The sequence below is a fragment of the Clinocottus analis genome, unplaced genomic scaffold (genome assembly GCF_023055335.1).
Source record: "Clinocottus analis isolate CAN_PGR_092001 unplaced genomic scaffold, fCliAna1.0.p SCAF_22, whole genome shotgun sequence".
NCBI lineage: Eukaryota > Metazoa > Chordata > Actinopteri > Perciformes > Cottidae > Clinocottus > Clinocottus analis.
The window spans coordinates 5,324,340-5,347,433 of NW_027175954.1; the positions used below are offsets into that span (position 1 = coordinate 5,324,340).

General features: G+C 43.0%; 1 protein-coding gene across 1 annotated transcript in view; it reads right to left on the reverse strand.

The window, feature by feature from the left end:
- The window catches only part of cntln (centlein, centrosomal protein), an 84,112-nt gene that overhangs the window by 13,501 nt on the left and 47,517 nt on the right, over positions 1-23,094 (reverse strand). Inside the window, exons 16-25 of the mRNA XM_068589372.1 lie at positions 22,154-22,683; positions 19,042-19,117; positions 17,239-17,320; positions 16,609-16,880; positions 12,084-12,299; positions 10,681-10,778; positions 7,779-7,905; positions 7,380-7,517; positions 6,274-6,459; positions 1,025-1,222 (exon numbers count right to left, since the gene is read on the reverse strand). Coding sequence (XP_068445473.1) covers positions 1,025-1,222; positions 6,274-6,459; positions 7,380-7,517; positions 7,779-7,905; positions 10,681-10,778; positions 12,084-12,299; positions 16,609-16,880; positions 17,239-17,320; positions 19,042-19,117; positions 22,154-22,683 — 1,923 coding nt within the window. The remainder of the gene's footprint in view (positions 1-1,024; positions 1,223-6,273; positions 6,460-7,379; positions 7,518-7,778; positions 7,906-10,680; positions 10,779-12,083; positions 12,300-16,608; positions 16,881-17,238; positions 17,321-19,041; positions 19,118-22,153; positions 22,684-23,094) is intronic.

Consider the following 23,094-nt stretch of genomic DNA (forward strand, 5'->3'; position numbering starts at 1 on the left):
GTTTTACAGGCAGATGTTTCAGCTCCAATGAGGGGGACTTTTTGTCAAGTGAGAAACTGTTCCCTGTCATCTCCTGGGTGGAGCTGAGCTGCAAAGGGCTAAAATTGGTTTCAAGTGTGAGTAAGTGCCTGCAGGGCCCTCTCTCATCTTGTGATAGATGGGAGGAAGTCCCCAGGGGTGGGTGGTTGATTGTAACATGGTATTGCTAATTGATGACATAGCTGGGTATGATCTATGGTAGAGAAAGGCCCCACCAAGTTGGAGAAAAGTGTGAAACTCTTACTTTGGCAAGCAGCCGATCGTCAATAGCAAAGATTTTCAGTTCAATGACTGCTTTCAGCCGGAAGAAAAGAGTTGTACTTACTCAACTTGTGCTGTATTAAATCTCATATCAAGTTGATAGGTGCTGAAAGTGTTGATGGGTTTTTGAGCTTGTCGAGAGCATGAACACCAGCTTTAAACATGAAGCCACATCCTCCTCTGTTGCACTGCAACTTACTTCTCAACTTATTAGTGACATATTTGAAGCTTTGGAGCTCTGATTGAGCTGCATGATTTGATGGATTGGTGTGAGAATATGTGGTGTGGCCTTTACAGTGCTGGACCTTGCTTACTTTCCATGATCCACCTACCCATCGATAAGAGATGGTGAGACAAAAGCAGAGCATTCTGTCCATCATCGGACGCTCATCAAAAGATACTTAGCACCAGCCCTTATAACCCTTCTGGTGGAAATCTTGCATCTGTCGCCAAATGATGGCCACAGTGATTCGAGCACCACATTTAGTCCCAATTGACCCAAAGATACCTCGAGGCTACAAGACGATATTGATGATATGTCTTGTCAGTCCTATGGTGCAATCACTAAGCTAAACTCCCTGAAAACTTTTAGCGCGTTTTGAAATTTTACAGCACATAAAATCTATTATAGCTATGTTGCATGCTCTGGGCATAATATAGACCTGATACAGATCCTCAAGTAAGCGTTTCTATAAAATGTTGACCCACTGTCCCTTGGCCTTACCTGGTCAGTGTCCATTATGTCTGCCAGATCATACTCTGACATATTGAGGATGGAGGCAGCGATGGTCTTGGCTTTGATCATGGACTTGGCTGAGAGGCGGCCCTGTGCTGCCACAGCATTGGCCTGCCTCAACCTCCTCCTCTTCATCAACTGCTGCTTGACCTCTTGAACGTCTAAAAGTATTTCACTGGCCAGGGCCTGAAGGGGGGGAGGAGAAGAAGGAATAAAAAAAAAGAGAGATGATGAAATGGATATAGAAAAACAAGAGGGATAGCTCTGGCTGGCCGATGAATAAATGAAATTGATCAAGCATGCGCCAGAGAGGCCTAGTACATTATGGAAGAATATTGAGTTTGACACACTCAGATTCTCTTCAGTTTCGCCTCACGCTCCCTTGTAGGAATGTGGACCTGAGGGTTTGTTGCCCTGTCGATTGAAAGCTGAGGGAACACAGCTTTGATACCAAACGTACCCCAAGTTTTGCTAAAATCTCCAAAGACAGAGAATCATGCATCAGAGGGAGAGAGACAGTGAGCTACTGAAAATACAGCCATTCATTTATTTATTTGCTTTCTGAATGTCTCTCAGTACAACAGCGCAGCATAGCACTGTTAATAATTAAGCTATGAGGGGCCGTTTCAAATGGTGCCCGAGTGAATGGCAAGCGAGACGAGGAAGGCCTGGGATGGCACAGTTGTCGGGCACTAAATGGGAGTTTGCGCTAAATACAGAGAGACAATTAAATGTTAAAACTGCCACTGTACACGAGAAAGTCAATAAAGTAAACTCCCCTTTGCTTCATTTTGAGCTTATTGATCGAGGCAATAATCTTCTGTATCATTCCCTTGTAAGCCTGCTGAAAAGCTGACCTTGGAATAGATGGTCAGATGAGAGAAAGCTAGAGACAGAAGAACTCACTGTACACAAAAACAAAATAAAAAAATGAATAAAGTACAATTTACTCTTGGACAGTACACAGTATAGCCAAGCAAGAGAGACGTACAGTGTGTACAAACATACGAAAACACTCAAGTGCATTACAGTAACAAGGGTAATCACACATAAACAATGTGGAATTGAGGCAAACACCTCCACTCCGCTCTCTTAATTTCACACAGGTGGACCAGGTGCTGTTTACAAAGCAAGTGGTGGTTCTCACAGGAGAGAAGGAAATGAGTGGTCGGAGGCTCGCAGCTGGAGTATGTGGAGCGTTGCTATTTGTCTGTTAGCAACATGAAATATACAAAAGCAGAGCAGAGACATTTAGAAATGCAAAGGAGGCATGTAGGAAAGCCAACAGGATCACATTATATAACGCCGATACGGATCACATATAGGTTATATACATTGACTTATAGAGCTAACACTATAAATACTTTAAAACAAGAAAAGTGGGAATTTTCTATTCAAGATGCTTTTGACCTTCTGGATAATAGAAGGGGGAGCAGTTTAATCATATTTAATTTTAAATCAAGTTTCAAATGTGGCTGACTAGGACGTTGTTGGTGTAAGGAAATCAGAATAGCACTAATTAAACAGGATGTATAAAAATCATAACCATCGTCAACCTCCTAATGAAGGAAGGCAGCTTCAGCTCTTTTTTGGTGATCTTACAGCTGTTTACCCTCAAGGAATACGCTGCTCATTAACTAACAGTCGGAGATCCTATTCTTTTATTTACAGCCTAATAGATATTCACTGTCACTATGCAAGGGTTACATTCAATTGACCTAAACCCTGCATGTGGAAGAATCCAGAAAGAGATTAAGGGGTGAATTTATCACTCATTCTGAGCCCTGGGAGAGACAAAGAGTGGGAGGGGGATATGCAAGCATTCACACACAAACACACACGCACAGACTCACACAAGCTATTCAATTGCATACATGGAAGGTGTTGCGTCTGTGTGCGTTTGCCAGGAGCTCTGAGCTCGACCAGTACACAATCACAATTGCCAGAGGAGCAATTTAAACAGGATGAGGATTAGGGCGAAGAGATGGGGATCAAATGAGCAGCAAAAATATATCCTCTTTAATAACTAGCTACCTCTGAACCTCTTCACACACATGAGGACACAAAGGGCTATTCGAAAACATGAAGAGCAGAGCGGGAGAAAAAAAAAAAGCTTTTATTTTGTTAGATTAGGCAGGCATGGCTGTAAAAATAAGAGAAGCTGTTTACTCTTGTTCACATACCCTACAACCTTGAGTAAGATCTTTATTTATGTACAGGTATATGGAAGGTACAGTATACTCTAAGGTAATCGCAGGTAAATGTGTTGTGACATTATTGTTGTATAGGTTACTTCATATCTGAGACCTACATCAAATTCCAGTAATTATAAAAAGAAAAAAACTAAAACGAGAACTCTGCACAATCCCCTACTTTCAGCAGGGATGACAAGCCACAATATTATTTACAAGAGAACTATTGGAACCTTTAGCATGTGTGTGTGTGTGTGTGTGTGTGTGTGTGTGTGTGTGTGTGTTGAGAAGTAGTCACTACATGCAGGGCCACTGTTTAGCAGTTCAATAGCAGTGCTTGCAGCCTGAGGCGTGTGCAGGGGCCAAAAGGTTTGCTGGCACACAATAAAAAATAAAAAAAATCTAAGGACAAAAAAAAACCAAGCTCATAAAGACACACACAGAAACATCTATACACACACGCGCGCGCAGCCCTCCGGTCCTGATCAATACATGACAAGAGTAAATCTCCTCCGGACGTCAGGCAGTCCAATCAAAGGGCTTGGTGTTCTTATAGGGAATCACAGGAGCCAGGGGGAGGCAAACAATGATGTGAATACTCAACAACAACACAATGGCCCCACCAGCCTTGGGTTATGGGAACGGAGGAAAGCAGTTATAAGAGCGTGAACTGTATTTCTATGCATTTTTAGACACGTGTACTTTCACTTGTAATACTATTTATAGGTTATTTGTAGGTTTCATGCATGTGTGTCTTTTCATAAATCCGTATGGTTATACTGTGGGAAAGAAATGAGAGGTTAAGAAGAAAGAAACTAGATAAAACACATCCTATCCACCTACAATTACCCTGATATGTAAGTGATCCATACAAGGACAAGAATAATGTCAGTAATTTCTTTAGGCGTGCGAGGACTAAAGATAATCACCATGAAACTGTGTCTGTGATCTGCCACTTGATTTATGGGTGTGTACAAATACACTTCCATCACTATCTATCTCTGCCAAGCTGTTTGCTCCTTTGATAGACAGGTGTCAGCTCAACAGAGTTGATGGACAGTCTTTATCAGTCTCTGCCAGACACACACGCAGACTGACACAGACACACAAACACACCTCAAGGTGATGGATTAGGCCTAGACAAAAACAATAGTGCGCATTCCCTGTTGGGCACACAGTATTCTCATAGTGGTGGCCTGTGTCTCCCTACGTGATAGAAGAAAGTGCAAATGCATAATGGCACATACACACATTGTTACAAATCAATCCATCCATCCATCTGCTGACATTTATGGGGGATCCGGTTCTGGTGTCTGCAGAGCAGGCCGAGGAAGGCAGTGCTGACGTCCTTCCCCCTAACCACATCTCCAAGCCGCTCCTGAGGGATCCTGAGACTTGCCCAGGCCAAGTGGGATGGGTTGAGGTTTTCTCCCAGTTGGACATTCCAAGAATTTGTCTGGAGCTGGAATTCTCTCAACTGGTTCCTTTTAATGCAACGTAGCAACGGTACAAATCTGGACTCCTTCCGTTAATCAAATGATCAAGGCTTCTTCTTTTGATCACTCCCTTGAACTAATGTGACTAATGTCATTTAAATTGAGAGCTTCGCCTTGAGGTTAAGTTCCCTCTGCACCACAACGATACTACCATACTGTTCTAGCTGTTCTACTATTTGCCTTTACCCATTTTGTCATTATATCCACATTACTAATACATATTTATAAAAAATATCCTCATGTAAATATTTTGTGACAGCACCAAAGCCTACACAATTGAGGTATTCAGGAATAAATATTGTGATTTTCTCCATATTGCCAAGCACTATCAAAAAGTAAAGAGTATCATAAATTCTAGGGCTGATTGGTGGCTCAATTAGATGTCAAAGCGTCAAAACATCCTGGAGCAACATAACAAGCTCCAATTTATCCTGATGGTTAAGCTTGTGCCTGGCATGGGTGAATGAGAGGCAAACTGTAAAGCAATTCATTTACTTCCACTTATGAACAAGCCTCTGAGGAACTTGGAACTTCTTCACGAGTGACAGTGACTCGCTCCCAGGCACAGGGGCCGATCCACTGAACCATTACCTTGGACATATAGTATAGGTGCTGATCCTCATTCTAACCAGTGTAAGCTGTACTGAAGCTCACTGTCTAAGAAAATACATCCTCTATAAAAGAAATCCTAAGGCCAAATGGACATGCTGCACTCCTTGGAATAAAACCAGTTATTGCAATCGCCCTAAATTAATCAAGACATCCCACAAGACATCACAACGCCTTCTAAGAGAAAACAATACATGCAAGTTGGATTGCTACCAATCTGCATGTAACAAGGCCCCGCCTCCTTTTACTGTGTCTTTCGACTGTTTGCCAGAGACAGAAGAGGAGAAGGATATTAAGCCGGTAAGTCAGCTAGCGGCTTGGCTGATATAGTTTAGTTGGTGAAGTGAATTGATAGAGCTATGGACTGATCTAACGTTGGTTTAATTTAAAACCTTTAAAAACCTGCAGAACTGATTCTGCCTGTGATTGCTGCGCTGCCCTAACTTCTGTGTCCTGTTAGAAAGGGTTAAAGTTTCAAAGCGAGGACACGGACTGGATGATGGCGTGGAAGCAACCAGTCAATCACAAGGGTGCCTCCTCCTAAAGCATACCCTGATTTGTTGCCTGTTTTACAATAAATAATAACATCATTTACTCAATGAACATTGTGCTGTATTGAAGAATACTTTAAACTAACAACCAGTTGGACCCTTTTATATCAGGTCACAAGGTACAAATCAAAAAAAAAAAATGGAAGAAATCAAAAAACAAAACATGTTTGGTATCAAATAAACATAAAAACCAGGGCTACAATAATATATAATCCCCATGTACAACCTCTAAACACAACTCAAACAATAAATAGGATTTAGGGTGAGGGATTATAGAGTTACTACCATAAACTCATGATTGAAATGTTCACTGCCAGTGAGAAGTAGAGTGATTTTCTCACAGAGATCTATACATCCAGACTTCTTTTTGCAACCCGTTGGTACAGTACCTTGATGAAAGAATGAAGCTGCTCCAGCTGGGAGAAGGCTAGGCTTAGCTGTCTCTGAATCCTGTCCAAGGCATGGGAGCTCTGCTGGGTCAACCCCTCCATTTGCTCAGTGGCTGTCTGTTCCAGTGCAGCCAGAGCCTGCTCACTGGCTCCCACTCGAGCCTGCAAGGCATGCATGCGCTGCTCCTGTAAAGAAACATTGCAGGCAGAACTGGTGAGCTGAAGGCAAACAATCTTTTGAAGAAAGTAGAGCGTCTCCATAGGTCTGAGAGACATTTGTGGCGATTGTAGAATTTGCAGACTCCTACTGGTAGTGTGTAATGAAAACAACATATAAAAGGGTTTTTCCATTGGCACTTTGCCGAATAAAACCATGCAACTTGATTGGCTGTTCCATTATCAGTTTTAGCGTGTTGAGTTGTGTTAACCGGTGACGACCCTCTTGATCCCCCTCAAACAAGTGCGTGTTGCGAGCCTCAACCTAGTCTGTGCAGGATACCAGAGAGAAAGACGTGTGTGTGATGTTGTGTATTCAGTTCTCAGTACATTTGTAGCTACTCACAGAATCTCTGTGGTTTGAAGTTTACTTTCTCTCCTGTGTTCCTGTTTGTACTTCATGTTTTATTTTACCGTTTGGCCTCTCAGCCGTATAGATGTAGTTGCATTAAGTTGCTGAAAATACAACATTTCTTAATTTTGCAGTTTTATAATGAAACCTTTTAAGCAACAAAATAAATGGGTGAATTCAATTGTGAAGAACTTATAGAAAATGAAATGTGTTTATCACCAGACTAGCAAAACTTTGTCCGTGGCTCTATTTTAATAGAAACAAGACTAATAATACGTCAGTATTAAGAGTGGAAATACAGGCTATAAGCTGCAAATATAACAACAAACGAAGCCAGCACGTTTGGAAAAGTAAATATAGGTACAACAGGCTTATTTTATTGTTAAACTGACATGAGATTCATTTTAAATATAATAATATTATTATTATGGGCCTATGAAAAGAATTTTGCCCACTCTGAGCTAATTGCTCAAAACTAAATTTAACATTTCTAAAACACAACAAATGCTTCATATGATATTACTCTAGTGAGAACTACCTTTTTTTCCAGGTCCTCCTTCAGTTTTTTACAGGATGTTTCATACTGGCTTTTCTCTCCGGTTGCTACATTCAGTCTCCTCTTCAGAGAATCAACAAAGGCCTTCCTGTTGGTGGCCTCCTCTAATAAAGTCTTCACCTGTGGAAAGTTGGAACAAAGATGCAAAGGTAGAAAATAAAGCTGAGCAATGGTGTGGAGGCACTGCAGTTCAGTTTCATTAGTTGATGTAACAGAAATCACAATTCATTATTTTCCTTTTAAATCATAGAGGAAATGCAGTACCCGGGATATGAGGAATACCGAGCATTACAACACCTCATTCTCTTTGTCATTCTACAAAGGAGCATCAAACGATGCTGTTGGGTGACATGATAATGGTGTCCACTGTATTTTGTGTACCTTCTTCTCCAGCTCCTCCACCTGTGCGCGGTAACTTTTCTCCATCTCCTGCAGGAACTTCAGTCTTGTCTTCAAGTCCTCCACCAGCTGCCGCTTCATGATCACATCTCGCTCCGTGTGGCTCGCCCTGGGAAACGCACGCGGTATAAAGAATAAATGAACGTGTATTTTTCAGATCACAGTCACATCGGTCGACTGTGTGAGGCACACACTCGCGTAAAGTAACAAACACAGACACACACTGAGACAGAAGCATGCACATACACACAAAGCTGGCAGGCGCAGTGTCCCCATGCAGTGCATCAGGCATGACAGCTCATTATGACAACTAAATACACTGGCATGCTGTTTGGGTAAGTGGAGGGGGGGATGTGAAATAAGGATGCATATATAATTCTAACTGGCATATATTAGAACAAGTGCTCTGGCGGGGAATGCCACACTAAGTGTGACTGGGGAGTCCTTTTGACAAACGGCGTTTCGAATCAGCAGTGACACTACTTGAAAGACTGTTAACAAGTATTTAAATGTTTATTATTTGCAGCTCAGCGTTACACCAGTCACATATAAAAACACGTCAGCGGGGGGACTTGGCTTGGGAAAGACTGATTATGGAGGAAATATGTTCTAAAAGATATTGTTTGTTTGTGTGCTGTACGCTGTGCTGATAATACTTCCCTAAAGAGAGGCAATGTCTCTGTATTGTAAGCTATTCATGTTGTAACTGTTGCAAACAAGCACCCTGTGTCACTTCCTATTTTGATAACTTGCCGTATTGACATGCTTAATATTCCAGCATCCGTGAGGCCTTGTACTAAATGGGCTCAGTATGTTTGTATGTTTTATTCTGTTTTCATAAAAGGCAAATATGAGGCATTTTTCATGGTTGTCTTTACCTTGGGGAATTAGAACAAATAGAATAAAGATCATAAGCATGCAGTTAATTAAAATGTTTTTTGCCGGGTTTTTTTTTATTTCAAAGATGTAGTGGATCTCTTAGCTCCCATACACATCATGGCTTGTGTGTTTTGAATAAACAGATGACGAAACGTTAGAGCAAATGCTTTCGTGTAAGTAAATGTCCCTGGCTCCCTAGGTGGATGAATGCCTGAGGGCAGACTGGCTAAATAAATGTGAGCTTGTCCTATTGGAGTGACATTAAATTAAATGAGAGGAGTCTAGCCTGGGGTCTTTGGGGGAAAGTAGCGCTGGCTGGTTACCCCATGGATTTGGCCATTAATGAGAAAACCCATATTGAACCTTTCAGATGACTGTCTGGTGTTGACTTAAAGACGGAGAGCAGCAATAATAGCTCCAGCCAGTTCCCTATGTCCCAATGCTAATGGCAATTAGATCGACAACATTTATTTTAGATGTTCTCGTCTTCTGCACCCCAAAAAGAATAGAGGATAAAAAAGAATGCAGGATATGTGGTGCTTCTGCCAGAGCGTGTGATCTCTATTTATGAGTGTTAGTGGATAGAGAGCCTCAAACTATATCCCAATCACTCACACGTTTGTTCCCTTTGTTCTGCGCTTGTTGGCAATATTGTTCATCAAACATGCGTGTATTGTAATGATAACAGTCAGTGGTCTGAACTGTGAGTGCATAAGAGAGAGCCAGAGCGCACATTTCTGTGTATGTTGTTAAGAATGAAGTACGGGTGGACGTTTCATGTGGCTGATAGACAACAGGGCTAAAGATGAAAGCAGTTGCTTCATAAATAAGGCAGTGCCATAGTGCCGGATATTGACTGAGGACATGCCGGTATACTTTGAAATTCATTTCTCCCCCCCCTCTTCTCTTCTTTAAGGCGAAGCAGCCTTGCTCCCTGTGTGTGTGTGCTGAGATGTATATTTCAGAGACGTCTAGACATGTCTTTCATTCTGAGAAGGGGTCCCTCCATGGAGGCAAATGGTGAGGTTGGCAAGAAAAGATGGCAAGTTACATGTGTGTGTGTGTGTGTGTGTGTGTGTGTGTGTGTGTGTGTGTGTGTGTGTGTGTGTGTGTGTGTGTGTGTGACACGAGCCAGAGGAGAGGCTAAGGCTGTCGTGGAAAGCTCAGGGATGTTCACTCTGTCTGGCTGTGATCCGCTGTGCTTTGGTCACACACAAACATGTACCCCCTGCGATAGTACACATGCCTTGGATGCATTATTGAGAATGGCAGGCAGAGGACACAGCATACTAGACAAAGAGAACGAGACGGAGGAAAGCCAAGTTGTTCTTTGTACCTTTCTCTCAGTTCAAAGTTTAGACGCTAATGCAGAATGATGATATACGCCTTTCTCAACACTGTTTAAATCTTGACAGTTTCCCTGAGTGAATTGTTTATAGCTATACATACTGACTTTGTAATGCAGCGATAGCTCCAGTAGGTGAACCATATAACTCATTAGGGCTTGTGGCCCACAGGCCAGAGTGATACTGTGTGGGTTTTAGTGTCATGGGCCAAAATGGTCCCTCCTGCGGCACACAAACAATCAATACACTGCTTTGATCAGCAGTCCGTATCAGCTACCCACATAAGTAACATCGCACTACATGATACACGAGACACCCACATGCTCACATGTGCATACACACCAATTCTGTCAGTAATTTTTATTCACTCGCTCATGAGATCTTGCATAATTTCACAAGTGATTTACGCAGAGGAGAAGCATGCCTAAGTGGAGTGCAGCAGACAGAGTGCTGCCACATGGTGGAATCAAACACTACAGATGGGAGCTGCAGAGAATGTGCAAACACTCAGACAGGCATCAAGGGAGACGGGAGAGACAAAGAAAGAGAGAAGGATGTAAAAAGAAAACACTAAAAGTAAGAACTGTTATGCTGTGAGAAAAAAAACACAAAGAGAAAGAAATAATACTAATGAAGAAGAAAAAAAGTGTGAAACTAACTTGTCCTGCAGCTGACGGAGCTTGTCCTCCTTCTCCTGGAGTTGGCCTCGCAGGGCTTTGTTAGCTGCCACCTGCCTTGTGACCTCCGCACTCGCACTCTGGGGGGAGGGCACACGGTGTGTGTGTTTGTTAATGTGTTGGCGTGTGCGATCGGGGTTGGGGGGAGGTTTTTGCGACACGGCTGATGACAGGTCAGGCACAGCATGCCTCCTCATTATAGTTACAGCGGGAGGGTAGAAGGTGCTAAAAGAGGTTAAAAGGAAAGCTGTATTTTTCAAAGTGGATGAGAAAAGGGGAGTAATAGCAAAAATAATAATGTATAGACTTAAATTACGGTTTTAATCTCAACGGGGACTATACTGTATATATGTGAAAAAATCCAACAGCAACAATTAATGTTTATTATTAAAATGTTTTTCTTGTTTTGATCTTTTATATCTTTGCATTGCGACATATTAATTAAGACACACGCCTCATGACAACAGCCTGACTTCTGATCACCCGTCTGATGGATATTTAAACGTGCATGTTCACTTTGATTTCAAGGGCCCCCGTGTCTCTTGTGGGAACTGTAACAGTACAAGCTTTTGACAATGTGCTCACTCACTGCGTGCACCCCCACAGTGCATCCCGTTTGCTGTCACCTGACATGACTTCCTTGGCTGTGTGTAATGACAGCCGCAATCTGCTCGGTGACACTGACGAGCTGGCTGCAGAGAGGAGGATAATACCGTGGTACCACTCACGCCTCATTCCCTATGATGTAGGGCACGTCTCTACTGCTATTCCCCATTTCTCATCTTTCTGACAGGTACCCCGTAATAAGATCAAATGATAAGAAATGCTAATTCATGTCGGAATCACATGCAATTTCAGGTGATGTTGAGTGTAGATTGGAAGGCTCAAGATTTTTTTTTATGCTGTATGATTTGAAAGTAAAAAACCTTGTTTCTTACAGAGTTTCTAATCTCCTTGATAAAATCTGGCAAGAGACAAGTGAGGTGTTAAAGTGACTGAATGCTATAAAATACCAGGGAACTGTTTTTTTCTGAATAAAAACATGACTGTCAAAAACGAAGAAAAGGGCATCAAGAAGAAAATTCACTGAAATGTGCAAAATTCATAACCATTACTTTCATACTTTTTTTCCTATTAACCTGCCTGTCTGGACAGAAATTAATTATTTTACAAATATCCTTTAAGCCATACAGCAATAAAACGTGTTTTCAATTCCTTGTTATTCATGGTATTATCTACTCAAGCTTCATAGCGCACAAAATTGGAAATGAACACAATCCTTAATACCATCATCCTATTAAGAGATTTATCTCATAAGGCGTGCACAATAAGACAAAGCATGCGGCCCGTTCATTAACACCAGACTTCTGCTCGTAACCACTAACCTTAAGTCTGGCTTGAAGTTGCTTGACCTCAGCCTCCAAGGGCTGGGGGTCCGGATTAGCGGGGGCGGGCATGGTCCTGCCCTGGCAGGAGCACTCTGCATGTACTGCAGCTGCTGGTACAGTTTGTTGGGGTAACGCGATCTGCCTCCACTGCTCCAGCTCCATCTTCAGAACCTTTTTCTGCTGCTCCTTACCAGCCAGGTCAGAGGTCAGCTTCTGCAACCGACAAGAGAGAATTGGTGGTCTAGGCTACTGCTAATGATACTTCAACTAAAAAGCTAAAAAAGTTTTGTCTGCTGTTATTAAACCAAATCTTTTTGGATGTCAAGTGTAACAGTAAAAAGTAAAGGGAGACATGAAATAATGCTATCAACCAAAAATCTCAGCTTTCTGTCCTCTCTCCTGTTGTAAAAAAAATACTTAATTTTAAATTCATATTACATGAATATGATAGACGCAGAGACAAAGTAAACACAATATGTTGGAAATACTGTATGCGTTAGCAGCAGGGGGCATGCGGGCTCTGCTTTAATAATATCTAGTCTGTGAGAAATCTTCTTTCTTTATGCTAATTAGGAGGCAGATGATGCCGTTGCCCGGTCAATAGGGCCTAATTCTCACTGTGATTGGCATGCATAATAAAGCCATCCTGCAGAATCAGAGAGCACTCTGGGACGAAGTGAGTTCAGTATTTTGGTGAGAGGATGGGTTTATAGTGATGAACAATAATGGCACAAGCTGATCATGTACAACATACAGTGTATCAACAATTCAAAACATAAGCATCCGAGGTGAACACTTGTAACCACATGTGAGCGGTGAAGCTAAAAAAAAAATCTCTTTGTCTGCTTATTAAGAAAATATGGGGCAAAAACACGTCTGTTTGGTTCAATACTGCCACAATTAGCTGACCTGGTATCATTTCAAACATCAAGAATACTTAATGGCACAAATAGGAGACATGATACACGATGCTGCACACATGGGGTAAATGCTGGAACACACACAGAGACACACGCACACACCAAAGTGAAACCACAGATTCCCAGGAGTTTGCTCTCTGCTCTGCATACATGGAGGTTATTGATATCTGGTTGCTGGCTGACACCTTTTAATAGAATCCCTCTTGTTTTAGGTTTCCTCTGCTCTGTTGAAGACGCACAAGCCACATCCCCGGGGACGGTGGGAGAGAACGAAGTAGGAGTGATAGAGTGGGAGAGAGAAAGAAGTGGAGAGTGAAGAGTGGGGCTCTGGCTGCAGCACCAGTGGTGCACGAATTAAGAACGGCATTGATGACAGTTCCTGTAATACAGGCTTTGATTTCACGGGGCATTTTCAGCCCTGGTGAGAGATGACACTGACATTGGCTGATTTACTGGCGGTCCATTAGGCTGGAAGAGAGGACACCTCTCTCTTTCTCCCATCGGAGCATGGGTCTTTCCAAGTGATACTCAATCAGTAGCAGGATAAATTAGCAAATGGACTGCTGTAATAGCCACATATACACATGCAAAAATCACAATGTAACAACATAAACAAACCCAGAAAGACACGAGTGTAATGTCTTATTGTATACGTTTCTCAAATCACTTTGTATGGCCTGTCGGCCAGGATATTTATGTGATTTGTTGTGCAAATATCATTAAAATTTAAATAATGTCTTGTTTTTTTTTTAAATTCAGAGGGTTGTGTCATGTTGCACCCACTAATCCTGTGATAATCCCAGCCCCTTACATGTTAGAGGAGGGTAGTGCACTCGACACGTCAAGAGATAAAGCTGCTAAATTTGCGAGGCAATGTCACAGTACACTGCAAAGTGAAGTAAACGGGGAAGTGATGAGTGAGTGAGGTAGATAATCCAAGCAACAAAATGATCCTGTATTTGGATGATACGCATGGCGAACACATTTAGTCAAGAGCCAGCCTTGGTAGAAATAGGAGGGCATGCTTCACCTGTCACCTGAGTTTATTAAGCTTCTTATGCCACCTTAGGGATAACTCAAGTTTGTTACAGGGTGGGTCTCATTTTTGTAGTTTTTGGACATTATTTCTATCGGTAATAATAACATTTAGAGCCAAGAATAGTTGTCATATTCCTAAATCTCAAAGTTAATAGTTGGAATCTAGGAATATGGCACATTACTAATAGAAAAACGGCTGGTCATACAATCTGGTTGACGGTAACGATTTTTACAAACACCAACAGGTTAGACAAACTTATATGAAAGAGAAAGCTAAGGTGGACATTGTAAACATCAATCATCGTTCACAGATTACCTTTATGTTTCAAATTTGATCTACAGTTTTTGCCGTCGTCGCGAGTGCAAGTTTCGATCAGCAATGATCATTACTGACAAAGCAGGGGACCTCACTTTAGCTTTTACCTCCAAATAAAGTGGTGTAGATATTCTGGCTCAAACTGTCTGATTGTCTGACTGTTCGATGGACTTTGTTGCAGTGATATTGCCATAGTCCCTAGATCTCAGCAATGGCATTGTAACTGAACCAAGTAATAATAAATAAAAATCATCCTTTGTGATTAATATATTAGAAAATAAGGTAAGAAAGCAGCTACACATTTCTGCACTGCGAGTTAAAAAAAATCAGGGTTACATTGGGTTGCTGATTAAGACATCTGTCAGGATACCGTTGTGCTGGGGACTTGGTGATTAAAGTTTCACCATGCTGTTGAACACATGTCCCCCCGTAGGCTGGGACATGGAGAGCTGAGTGCAGCATTACAAAGCACATCACACCTATCCAGCGCAGGTCTATTCCTCTCTCATGTTAAAGATTTGAAAGCAGCAACATGTTGTTTAAATAGCAGCTATTAAATGCAGTTATGAAGACGGTTAGAAATTCAAAATCCAAACTCATACAAAGACCACAGAGAGAAGGTAGGCTTAATAATGAAGGGATGTAAGGAAGGAAGCAACAAGGTAGGGACAGAATGGCTGAAACATCAGGAAAACATGAGGTCAACAGATTCATCGGTTTGAGATAAATGTGTGACAGACCTTTTTTTTTTTTAAATGTAAACTTTTATCAGTGACACTTTTCAGAAAGCATTCTCCAAATCATAAAAACTGACAAATGGGTTAGGAAAGGTGGACCACATCATTGCGGTCTCAGTGATTAGCTGATTTTGCAACAGGCGCAGAGAAGATGGTTTTGGTGAGTTTTTAGATTTAGAGTCTGTCGAGTTTGAACTAAGTGTGTTTTACAACGCCCTACTGCTGGAACAAAAATGGACAATTAATCTTCAATCAGCTTTTTCCTGCTCCAAACAAATTATATCGGCCTTTAAAACGCCACTATTGCTCGATCTCTGACAGCAACACAGACAAGTTTCTCAGAAAATGCCATGCTACTTCTCACATGATGGCCCCTGTGGAGGCTGTCCTAAGCCAATTACAGGCAGAGAGTTTTTGTTAGAAAGTTGGCAAGGACCGCCTGGAACAAGCCCAAAGTCCATCACCTCTTGCCCTTTCCAGAGAGGGCAACAAGACATGGCTTCAGCCAGTCAGTCGGCTCCAACTTTCTCTGGTGGAGTGGCATTAATACTGCAGGAGGGAAGAGGAAACAAACAGGAAGACAACAATTCCCTCTCTGTCCACTCATTCACAGTGCGTGTGTGTGTGTGTGTGTGTGTGTGTGTGTGTGTGTGTGTGTGTGTGTGTACATGTGCGGCTTTACTGCTGTGCCTGAGTCTAAGGTCTCGTTGGGCTTTAGCAATCAGATGCCTGGGTGGGAGCACAAGGGCCACTTCCTAGGTAGCAGTACTATGAGGGTTGGACTCTGACCTTTGTGTGTACAAGTCTAATATACTGCATCTGTACTATTCACTCAGTAAACATACAGACACATGCGCCTAATCAGACGTCCAGTGGGACCTTGCAGGTTGCTGCTATGTCTGAATCCACCAAAAGAAGTCTCCTGCCTGTCCGATTAACAACTGTACCTGTCTAGGTGTTAGTGTGTACAGTATGTGTGTGTGTGCATATGTTGGTTTGTACAAGGAAACCCTGGCAGGCAAGGTACTGTTTAGGGCCAAAGTGCTTGGTGTTTTATTTATAGTCTATACCAAGTCTAAGAGTTTCCTACCTGGAGGCAGGTACTAAATAACTAAATAAGTGTGTGGCAGTGGTCACCGTGTGTGTCAGCACACACAGGTGCTTGTATTTGGAGAAATGTAACTGTTAGTGACACAGATTGTTGTGGAGGACTGGCTCGTTGAAACATTCAGCGAGACGAGACAAGAGCAGGATCGGACAGAGGCAAAGAGAGAGAGAGGGAGATTTTTCGTCCTCGCTTCTGCTCCGTGGTGCTGATTCACAGACGAGGCTCGGCCTGTCAGCCACACTTATTAAGCATGATAAGTGCAAAGGACCTGCTGCTGCTGCACTCTCAGTCCTCAGCAAATACAAAAGAACCACACAAATAAAGATAAAGACAGTAAATTAACTTCCCAACACTTACAACCGGCTTTCTGATTTACTAATTTCCTTGTTTTTCCCCAAGTTACCTGAGTGAGCTGCTCGCTGCTGCAGAGTTTCTCAGTGAGGAAGTTGAGTTGTGCAGTGATCTTCTCATTGGCCCTTCGCAGCTCTCTGGCAGAAAGCAAAGCGTCTTTCCTGGCACTTCGCAGTATGTCAATGTGATGCTGTAGGGACTCTATGCGCTGCTGCAGAGAAGAGGAGGAGTAGTGCTGGGTCTTCATTAGCATCCTCTTCTTCCTCCTCCACCTCCTTTCCTCTCCACCCGTCCCTCGGTCCCAGGGCTCATGCTGTTCAACGTCTAACAGGAGGAAGTACACGCAGGCACCTCAGAGTTGACAAGTGCACCGAACAAATCCCTATTTAGAAGCTACTGGTGGGAGTTAACAGGCTTATGTAAAAGTGTCTCTGTGTATGCACAAGTGAAAACTGTGATATATTTAACTACTTGAATGATTAACATTTCCCATTTATAACCAATTCAGGAGTGTCAAGTTCTCAAAACAAAAAAACAAAGAAAAACAAAGCTTGTTAACTTCTTAAATACTTGTTTCCGATCGACAGCATGTACATACATTGAGTGTTCATCCTGCTTCAATTAATAGTCGATTAGGCTTTTGTAGTTTTGCATGGGTGCGAAAAAGGAAAACTCATGCTACCTTGGGCCAGAACATCGGGTTGTTTTCTGTTGGATTTTGCTGCCGGTGCCGCTGTGTGTGAGATCAGTGAACACTTGTAGGTCTGAAAAAAGAGAAAAGTGAGAGACGGAGATGAAAAGCAGCTGTTAGATGTAACACAACCAGTTGACATGTTGTGCTTCCTGAAACGCATGCTCATAATGACACCATGATCACAGGCCGTGCTCAGTTTAATGCGACAAGACGAATCACCCCACGCTTTAATAATTCACCTGAGCGCGTTCAATTGACTTCAACGCAAATGCTTCTCCGCACGGATATTATTTCTGACAGACGCTTGCAAATACCGCCTTTGTTCAATAAGGGCGGAAAACATGTGATGCACTCTTACAGTATGACTTGTGTGTGTGTGTAGTCATTTGCACGCATCAGTGTGTACTGGTGTGTGTATGTGTGACACCTCCCAAGCGCACCGCATCGTTTGTAGTGACATCAAAGGAAGGCACCCCCTCGACTGCCACCCCCCCTTCTTTTCTGCCTGTTTCCTTTGTATAAAGGGTCAGGTAGGAGTTGATCAGTGCCAGGTTTGATCACACAGTGCCTTGCAGAGAGAGGAGTGGGGGATGAACCCTTTGGTTTGTGACATAGCGTGTCGTGAGGGGCCAGGGCTGTCACAGAGATGAGCCCGGGAGGAGCTGATGGGCACATTTAGCGGATCTGGAGCAGTGAAACTTAAGGGGATCTGAGAGTGAGGGTCCTGACGGCTCCCTGCCTACATGTACAACAACAACCCTCTCTTCGTCTCCACCTTCTACCTAGCTCCCCTCCTCTTGAAAACAATACGCGAGGGAGACAGAATATCTTTAAAGGTCCCCTTCTTTTTCTACTTCTTCTCTCTTCTTGACGGACATATCTCTCTGGGGTTTGGAGCTGCCATGTCCTGCTATGAAGTAGTTTGATATGGACAAGAAAAGGGTCCAGGCCTATTGATTTTAATGGTGTGGAAAGGAGATGGGAAGAAGGAGCACCGACAACCACACATGGGCAAGACTTTGTGAATAGGGAGCAATGGGAGTCGAGATAACGCTCATCCGTATGCTGATTAATCACATAAACCTCTATAATTGTATTACCTCTACAGTAAACATTTGCCATTTAGTAGGCTTATGAGATGGAAAATGTAAAGTTGTAGTGGTATAAAAACGAAAGAAGAACACTCTTTTCACTGTCAACTCACTACAAAAATACATCATCTGCTCTCCGGTTTCTTTCCTACAACTCTAACAATCATCCTGTCAGAATAAATGAGGCGACATTGAGGACATTTTAGTAAATAGTACATTACTTGAATTATTGCACAATAAAACACAACACAGATTGTGTAGCTGTAAATTAAACTTAAATTAAATACAATTCTACTTGTAATTTTGTTTGGTAAGGTACATCTTAAAAATATGTATCCGTTTATTCTAAATATGCTGACTATCACATTGTTAACCTATCTTAAAATGTTGTATTGTAAATCAAGATCCAACTGTATTATTTTGAAAACTGTACGGATACAGCGTATGCTTCAATAACCGAGTTATAGTTTAAAATCAGTGTCAGGCTTCAGAAATAGTTTGTATGATAGTCTTAAACCACGGAAATAATGGCACAATTAAAACAAGCCTGTCACAGCTTGAACAAATTCTGGATGGGCTCTCGAGCTATTCATGAGCTGGATATTCACTTAAATCCTCCTAAAATGTTACTCTTACAGCCGTCTGCAAGGGAATATACACATGATATGACTGCAGAAGGGCATTATTTTTTTTTACTAACCATTTCGTTCGAGCGTCGTCTGGAAGGCGTTGTCCCTGTAGTCCCACTGTTGAGACTGTCCTCGTACTCTTCATCACTGCCCGTGTAGAGAAAAGTAAGAAGGGTTATTACAGGCCAGAAGTGGAACCCACAACCCTGCCTCTGGAACTACCACAACTGGACAAAAATCCAATTTACCTTTTATGGTTGATTTAGTTGGCATCAAGCAAAAATATGTGCATGCATCCCCCCCTCCTCTTCTTGCCTTCCAACAGAAAATCAATGTCCCATCCAATTTCTGAGCTGGAAGTGTAAATGTGGGTGTAAATTAAGTGAAAAGCTGCAGTGTCTGGTGCTGATGGTGAATGCATCAACATGTATGAGAGCGGCTGTGGCCTTCATTAGCCCTCTGTGTGTGACAGACGTGTGTGAGAGGCACGGCTGAGCGGAGCCAAGCAAAGTTGCATCTGATGGACACACGGCAAGGGCTTCCTGGGACACACATACACACACGCTGACACACACACACAGGTTTATTGACAGTGACCTTTGACGTGAAGGTGGAAGCCAGTGACATTTACGCTGGCTGGTTTATTAAGGTGGGGCCTCGGAGAAGCAGCGGAGGTAAAGACCACAGAGAGTGGATCTAACTGGAACATGACAGGGCTGTGGGGCTAGTTAGGGTTAAACCCGATCTGGAAGGGGCACAGGGACTTTCTGAAGATCACTGATCACCACCAAAGACCAGGGTTACAAGCGTTTGGTGAAAAATGAGACCTGTTTCATAGCAGTAAAGGCAGCTAAATCGGTCAGACTTAAATTGCGACTTGTGATCACAAGTCTAAAGTCGTCTTACTCATAATTTAAAAATACTTTTCTCCTAATTTCGCATCACAAGTCCTTAGTGAATATGAGGCCAATCAGACAACAGAAGTTATGGTAACTGCACCAGCAGTCCATCGTTTGCTGGGTGTGTTACTACGAGCAACCCAGTTCAGGATGTTGTGCAGTTACAACACATGCCTGTTCATTTAAAGCCTGGATGCAAAATAGTGTGGGTCAAAAAAGATTCATCGATATGGGATACATGGGGTGTGATGATTATAAAAATTAAGTGAATCATATGATTCATATGATTCCTGGACCGTCGCCAGATCTACCGTGTTGAACATTGATGGCCGCCAACATTAAAAAACACCGTCTTTTGAGAGATATACTACTTTTCACATTTTCAAGTTGAGAAAATGTACTTAGAAATTCTAAAAGAAGACAGACTGAGCTTGTTCTGGAGGCCCGTCACCTCAGCAAGACACTGTATACTGGTTTTCCCTTGTGAATTCTTTTCTTTTCTGTAAATTGTCATCTGATGAAGTGAAGTCCAAAGATCATTTTACCGCAATTGTGAACACACTAAATATTCCTACTCACAAAACAATTCAACATGTTTCCGAGCCATATTCCTCTTGCCCCCCTGCTCTCATTCTGTCCTCCTTAACAGAACTGCTGATCTGCTCAAAATGGTCAGCTGCCTCCAGCAGCTCAAAACTTGAGAGAGGGAGCCAGAGGCAGCGATAAAAAGGAGGGGAAAATAACAAAGACTTGTCAGTAGCCTTAACGAGTCTGACATCTTTATTTGACACTATTTAGGCCAAACCTCCTTAGGCAAAAATACTGTATTTCCGGGAGAGCCTACCAGACATATTGCTAAAGAAGACCGCTGTGAGATAAGAGACGCAGAAGGCTTTACAGTAACAAATCAGTTGACAGGTGCCTTAAATAAGACAACATCTCTGAAGGATTTACAGTAGCAAATCAGTTGACAGGTGCCTTAAATAAGACAACATCTCAGTTTAGACCCCTTCTTCACAAATCCACTTAGATCCTGCTCTCAGGTAAAGCTTACAGTATATTAGACTGCTGCTTATTAGCCACATGGAGAGGCATTAGGAAAGCAGGGCATAGCTGCACCCGGTCCCTGTTAAACAGCCTCATGTGGATTGAGATGGGGTGGATTAGAGCCTGATGAATTAGGTGGTGAAGAAATGGGGAGTTACTCGGATCGAGCAAAAAACGAGAGCGTATACAGGGAGGCATACGGGGAGAGAAAGTGAGGGGAAATAAATATCAGCGATAGCTCTGAGTGTTTGAAATCAAATCATTCCGACCATCACTCAATAAATGTTGGCTCAGTGGCTTTTTTGCATAAAACATACATGAAATAATTACTGTAGATGGTTCTTAATTTAGAGGGTGTTAAACAGCTTGTAGACATCTGGTACTGAGCCGAGTAGGGTCATTCAAAATTTATCCAACTAAATTAACGCGAGGAGAGGAAAGAGGAGGGTGGGTAAGATGGAAGGGAAGCGTGTGTGTGTGTGTGTGTGTGTGTGTGTGTGTGTGTGTGTGTGTGTGTGTGTGTGTGTGTGTGTCTGTGCTTAGAGGGCTTTATATGGGTGGTTGGAGGAAATAAGAGTAGCGCGCACACATTTGTGAATTGACATACCACAAGATATCCAACATGACTAGAAGCAGTGGTGGGGTTACCTTCTATACATGTATGCTGGTGTGTACGTGCGGAGGGTGGGGGGGGGCTTGGTACTTGCAGGGGGATCCTTAGCGCTGTCAAGGGGGGGGTTAGTGAATATGCAAAGGACCAGTAAATTAAATCAAACTGCCAAACTGTCAATTTCGAGGTAGCGTGACTAGTGCATGAAAATGGCATCACTGGAAGGTATCGGGGCTTTGGCGGCCCCCTTATCCCTGGGCTTTCCTGGCATCGGTTCAACTTTGTGTGGAGAGGTGGCTAATTTTGCATGCAAATTTCAGTCAATAAGCTCCAAGCAAGGCATCCCAGGATATTTCAAAGGATCTGACAGTAGTTTCCCCCTCCTCTCTCCTTCTCTCTATCATTCTTGCTCGCATTCTTCTTTTGGCTCCTGAATACCAACTAGACAGAAGATGAAATTCAATCACCCATTTGCTTACACTTTGCATATGCACGTTGTCCCCTCGATGCTGCGTGGGCCCCCCACATATCAGCCAACCCATTCGCTCTACTCCTACCACCAAAAAAATAATGAGGAGGGTGCCTGTGAGAATAAGTGCATCTGTGTGTGTGTGTGTGTATCATTACCTATCGACACTCATATCCTCCCACTCGTCCTTAGTGGGACTGGGGCTGCGGCCTTGCCAGCTGATGGCTTGATTGGGGCTGACTGTTCGGTGGCTGCGCTGGTGTAACGGACCTCTGAGTCGAGTTGTTTTGAATTTGACCTTGCAGCTAATGTTGCTTGGGATCCCACCTGCCTGTGCTGGCGCTGCTGCACGTTTCCTGTGGAAGTCCCTGGCTGCCCTGAGGATCCCTAGATCCTGTCTCAGCTTCAACACCTGATGATGAAGTTTGGTAGCCTCTTTTTGAGAGCTAGCCAGCCGGCCTTCTAAAGCCATGATCTCGGTGCGATGGCGCATCTCCTGGGCCTTGGCCTGGGCCTGGGCCTCCTCTTCACGGACAGCTTCCTGGGTTTGCACATGATCCAGGGAGGCTTGCAGTCTGCGGCACTTGTGGGCCAAGTCTTCCCTGGCCTCAAGTAGCTGCTCTTTCTCTTCCCTCAGCCCCTCGGTCTCCTCCACCAGGGACACCATCCTCCGCTCCAGCTGTTCTATCTGCAGAAGTCAGAGATATGGGGCCTCAGTGGAACAACATATTTAGTTTATTCCCTTGCATATCTGTTGTTTTTACCATAAATACTCAAAGTTCTGAACATGCTGCTCTTGGAATGCTAGTGAAAACAACATCATGCAAAGTTGTGAGTTCACCCTGTTATTGGTATCAGTATCTTGTGTGTTATCAAAGAAAATTACTATTGGAGGCCAGTTCCTCATTTGACCTGTGTGTGGTAGCATGCACACAGTGGTTTCCCTCCCCAGACATTTGCCAAGAGGGTGTGTGCCAATGAATATATGCTGTGTGGATAAACCTTTGAGGGTTATAACACCCTCCTCTCCAGCCTGGCAAGGTTATGGACATCTGACTGGCACCCCCGTACTCTGATCACCCTCATCAACCAGGAGCAC